The 5,940-nt window shown below is 37.9% G+C and overlaps 1 protein-coding gene across 1 annotated transcript; it reads left to right on the top strand.

Annotated features, from left to right (window-relative positions):
- Positions 1–3,436: 3,436 nt before the first annotated feature.
- On the top strand, positions 3,437–3,925 carry LOC138053674 (uncharacterized). The gene has a single exon (XM_068900265.1). The coding sequence runs from the start codon at positions 3,437–3,439 to the stop codon at positions 3,923–3,925; it is 489 nt and encodes a 162-aa protein (XP_068756366.1).
- Positions 3,926–5,940: the final 2,015 nt, after the last annotated feature.

The following is a 5,940-nucleotide window of genomic DNA, read 5'->3' as shown; positions in this document are numbered from 1 at the left end:
ACTATTGGGAACTTGCTTGTGTAGACCAGCAGACACAGACCACTTGGTATGACAATAGTATGAAAATTGCCCCACCGAAAAATATGGGTCCTAATGTAGTATAGACCTGAGGTATAGACTATTAACTCACTGTGTCACCATTTCACTTTGCAACCTCTTGGGTAGCATATACCTGAGGTATACAATCCTTAACTCACTGTGTCACCATTTCACTTTGTAACCTCTTGGGTAGCATATACCTGAGGTATACAATCCTTAACTCACTGTGTCACCATTTCACTTTGTGACCTCTTGGGTAGCATATACCCGAGGTATACAATCTATTAACTCACTGTGTCACCATTTCACTTTGTAACCTCTTGGGTAGCATATACCTGAGGTATACAATCCTTAACTCACTGTGTCACCATTTCACTTTGTGACCTCTTGGGTAGCATATACCTGAGGTATCCAATATATTAACTCACTGTGTCACCATTTCACTTTGTACCCTCTTGGGTAGCGTATACCTGAGGTATACAATCCTTAACTCTCAGTGTCACCATTTCACTTTGTACCCTCTTGGGTAGCATATACCTGAGGTATACAATCCTTAACTCACTGTGTCACCATTTCACTTTGTAACCTCTTGGGTAGCATATACCTGAGGTATACATCTACAATTCACTGTGTCATAATTACCAAAAAGTAATTTTGATACATCTGAGAGGTTCAATTTTTCATTTTATCACTAACCTTTTTGGCACATCTAAAAGGAAAAAAGTCAAGAAAGTAGAGAGATTGTTACTGCATGTTTAGGATCAGAGACCTGCAGTAAAGATTATCTCCATGATGTCACATGGCAAGTTGTTGAAGAGGCATTTACAACATGGTGAGCCAAATGGAGCTGGTAAAGATGAATGGCATTCGAAGAGATCTGAAAACACGGGCTGCTCATTTTATATCAGCAGTAATACTTCTGGACCCCAAAACTGCTCAAATAACTCCTGTAGGCCTAACTATGGCGTTGGATATTGCAGGGCCCAATGGTTCGTTTAAGTTAAAGCAATAACTAACATTATAGTTTTTATGTAGTAAGTTGTCCTGAATTACACCAGGGGCTGGCGTTCAAAAAGACCTCTAAGAAGAAAGAACAAAGCGCTACATTCCCAAAGGACGTCTATTGTTACCGCTATTGTTTTCTTGAAACTGGTGCCCAGCTTGAATTCCGTTGGCATATTCCTCAGGACCCAAGCTTTTATGATAATCGCTGATTATTGGTCATGCAAGCGAAGAAATGACACAGAACAGGCAACCCAAGCTCTCGGGTTTTTTTTTCAGCATGCGAAGAAACGTCACAAGAACAGTTTTGTTACAACCGTTCGATAAAAAGGGGATTTTTATGTTTCCCATATTTCTTACACTGGATGTAAGTTCAACAAAGGAACAACTGATCACCTGAAAAGTCTGACAAAAATCAAATTTAATTCAAGGACACCGAATAATTACTGACAATGTCGTTGTCATGCAGTTTATAACTATCTATACTGACTTTCACTCAATGGGAGCTTTTGGTGTTTCATATCATACCATTATAAGTTTATTTTCAGGCAACACAAGATCAGTTAAAGAAAGTCACGGTAATGTTTGTACATTATTGAAAATTACTCCTTTTATGAATGAAACAAATTTTCCGAACAAAATAGCTTTCGATGTCTACCCTATAGAGAATTCATTACAGAAAGACAAACACTCGACACTGACAATTTTTATTGTTTAAATTGCATATCCTATATATTGCACATGTTTTATTGCCTTTTCATCAGAGGAGAAAGAGGGAAGGAAAATTCGATGTCCTGTGAGTGTCCTTGTTTATAAGTTCTTCACTAGATCTAAAAGTTACTACGCCAAATCCTCATGAATGAGTTAATTTACGAGTGCAGTGTGTCCGATAAAGAATCTTCGTCGCAAATGTCCAACATTTTGCTTGCGAATAGACATTGGGCCACCACATAAGTTGAAATTCTCTGGTACGAGACCACCCACCTTCTTCGCATTTAAGAAGACTTTTCGATCTGATCAGTGCTTGTCGTTTCCCAACAACTGCCAGCACGCTGCCCAACTAAAGCAATTTTATCCTGTGCCGTCAAGCCAGTAAAAAGGGACGCGCGTATCTCCTCGCTGTGACGAAAATAGGCCCTCTCTTTTAGCGGTAATGCTGTTAGATTAGACAAATCCGCAAGCCTGACAATGTCGTATGAATTGTAATCAAGTGCAAAGGCATGTATGACATCTTATTTGAATGGAGGGTTTTTGTTGCCGGCTGGCCTTTAAAAAAGGAAGGAGTAATATCGCATTTACTTTTGTTGTGAAATGAGGAGCTACACATTAAAGTAGACTGCCTGGGGGAAATGTGTGACATCGTGACGAGAAAATAATATAAACAGACATGGAACGATTCACATGAAGAATTAACTATTTTGGTTCTACTGTTACTATTTTTATTCCTGTGTCATACTGCACTACATTATCTCGATCTTCATAATAACTTTAATGAAAGGTTACGGTGTTATTATTATTAACGTGTGGTTTGGGATCATGTTGCTTTTTCACACCTTTGTTCCTGGACTGTGAGAAAAAGTATTCTAGGAATTTAACCTTACATTCAAAATTCTTTGATGAGTCGCCCAAAAATTTGGCCGGCTCTGCCTCCTCGTGGTTTTGCTAGTCTTGAGGCAGATATAGGAACCTTACTGGTAATTGCACCAATCACCACATTGGCTGCAGGCTTGAAAAAATTGCTGCAATCATCCCTCAGAGTGGACTGAGGAGACACTGTCGGAGATGTAGGACGTGTTTCACAATGCTTCGTTCATCATATAATTTTTTTCGTTGTCTATGGAAGTTTCCTGTGTTTATGTAACCCCAAAAAGAAAATCGAGAAATCAAACTACATCTAGCATTTCAGAAGAAACGTCACCGGAAGGAAAAAAGTTGAAACATTCGTACTCTCCTGACTCGAAGGACTCAGATGACGAAGACCAAGTAATGGCGGCTCTGAAGGTGCCAAGGTGGAAGAGTAATCAAAATCATTCATACTCTCCTGACTAGCAGCTCAGAAGAAACGTCACCAGAAGGAAAAAAGTTGAAACATTCGTACTCTCCTGACTCGAAGAACTCAGATGACAAAGACCAAGTAATGGCGGCTCTGAATCTCACAGAAGGTGTCACAAAGAAACTGGATTTGATTTTAGAAAGGCTTTGCAACCTAGACTCAAAGATGGAGGAACTGAACAAAGCTACCAAAGTTTTACAAGGTAAAGTTTCCTCCCTCGAGATAGATGTTGTTTCAGTTAAAGACAGAGTCTTGATGAAAAATCTACACATGTAGAGAGCAATTCCAAATTTGTAGACGGCCACATTAAAGAGCTTGAGGAGAGGGTGGAAGAAAGAAAGGATGAAATTAGTGGCATACAAGCGTACGTTGTACCTTGAGGCGTACAACCGCAGGGAGAATTTAAAGTTCGAAGGAATTCCAGAATTACCTAAATCGTCTGGTCAACAGAATGCAACATCGAAGGTAGACATGAAGGAAGTCTTGGTTAATTTCATGGAAAATGTCCTTGGAATTGAAGACACCAAGGATATTGAATTCCAGCGGGTACATAAGATAGGCAAACCGAAGAGCGTCAATGGAATAATCCGCAGCCGAAACATCATAGCTCATTTTCTAAGATTCTCAGACAGGGAACGTGTTTTTAAATGTGGCCGCAAGCTTAAAGATACTGGCTACACGATGTACGAAGATATCCCAAAAGAATTACATGATTTGAGAAAAGCCCAAATGAACAAATTAAAGAAAGCTAGACAAGAGGGAAAACGTGCAAATTTTAGCAAATCTGAGCCCAATAAACTGTATATCGATGGCAAACATGTTAAAATGTAAAACTTTTTGTAGTACGATGTTTGATTGCACAATTAATGTGTGTTACTATATTCTTATGGGGAGTATTATACCCCTTTTCACTTCGGGTTTACTTACATCGACAACTGTCTAGGCTTTTTGAATTACCTTCTTTTTTTTGTTTCCAATTAGTACTTCATAGCTGCGTTTTCCATTTGTGTTTATTTTTATAATTACGGTGAAGGAGCTAAGCCTCGAAGACTACTGAGGGTGTCGTTGATGGATAAGGTTTCAGAACGGTTTATTCTGGAATATGAGGTAAGGGATTTAACTTTCTTTCTCTCCCTGATTCCGTGTGTGGTTTCCGAAAATGCGATATAGTTTTTTATTCGTCATCCAAAGAATATTGTTGTCTTTTAATTAGTGTAATGCTTGGTGTTTGTTTTTTTGCGGTATACACAAATGGTACATTGTTCACCTTTGTAAATGAACACAGAAGCCTGGTGAAGGGCAACTCATTTAACACATTATATCTTACGTTCGCACTAGTCAGTATTACGCATTTCAGCTTCTTAGTCATTGAAGTCTTTTACAATCTTGCTGGTATTCGATTTCTTAATATCAGACGATCAAGAGATGGGTGTTGATACTTGTAAGCTAGTCTCGTTAAATGTAAGGGGAATTAGCAATTTTTTGAAAAGAAGAATGATTTTTACGTGGTGTCGAAAGCAAAAGGCACATTTTATTTTTTTACAAGAAATCCACTCAAAAAATGACAAAAACACAATGGAAAAATTAATGGGGAGGTGAGATCATCCTGTCGCATGGAAGCCCAAATTCTGCTTAAGAAAGGTGTTGATTGTGTCATTCACTCCAAAATCCTGGACCCCCAGGGATGCTATATAATTCTAAAAGGGGAAATTAAAGACAAAATGTGTGTGTTGATAAATATTTACGCATCAAACAAAGATACATGTATCAACAAATTTCCTAACATGTTGCTGATTACATTGCATAAAGAAAACCTGGATGAAGAAGAAAATATCGTTCAGGGAGGAGATTTCAACTGCCCCCTAAATCCGCTCCTTGATAAGAAAGGGGGTATTTTAACATCGAGGAAATCTGTTGTGAAGACTATCGAAAGTTTGCAAGATGAGCTTGACGTTGTTGACATTTGGAGAATATTAAAAATCCTACAAAAAAAAGTTTTAGTGGAGCCAGAACTCTCCAATGGCTTTTTGTCGTTTGGACTACTGACTAATTTCTAACAGTTTATATGATTCAGTAACAGGGACAGATATAATCCCAGCTATAAAAACGGACCACTTGGCAATCTTTTAAGAGTTCTGTAACAATGATAATGATATTAAAGGTCCCGGCTATTGGAAAATGAACTGCTCCCTTTTAAAAGATGATGATTATATTATTGATACTACAGTCAAAATTCCGGTGTGGTTAGCTGAGGGTTATAAAGAGCTGTCAGATAATCGAAATATCTGGGATTGGATAAAATATAACATTAGAATTAATGCAATTCACCATTCGAAACGTAAGGCAAAAGAAAGAAATGATAAAGAAAACACTCTTCAGAATGATTACGCCAAAGCAATGCAAAATGTTATCTTAGATCCTAATAACACAACTGTTAATGCTCTCAATTCGGCCAAGGAAAATCTTGAACTGTTTTATGAAGAAAAAGTCCAAGGAATTGAGACTCATGTGCGGGCTCGCTGGCATGAACATGGAAAAAGAAGTAGCAAATATTTCCTTAATTTGGAGAAAAGGAATCATGCAGAGATTGAAAATTAGCGCCTCGATCTAAACAAAATCGTTTCTATGAAGATCTTTACACCAGCAAGAATATAAGACCTGATAGTACGCAGACAGCTGAATCTTTCTTGAGTAATTTAGACATTCCAAGACTTACACAAGAAAAAAAACTATCTTGTGAGGGTAAAATAACTCCAGAGGAATGTGTCTCGATACTACAAAATTTTCAAAATAACAAATATCCAGGGAATGATCAATTCCAGTAGAATTTTATATCAAATTCTGGT

Source organism: Montipora capricornis, chromosome 6 (assembly GCF_036669925.1).
Source record: "Montipora capricornis isolate CH-2021 chromosome 6, ASM3666992v2, whole genome shotgun sequence".
NCBI classification, from domain to species: domain Eukaryota; kingdom Metazoa; phylum Cnidaria; class Anthozoa; order Scleractinia; family Acroporidae; genus Montipora; species Montipora capricornis.
The sequence above is the reverse complement of the archived record's forward strand: the minus strand, read 5'-3'. Positions and strand labels throughout refer to the sequence as shown.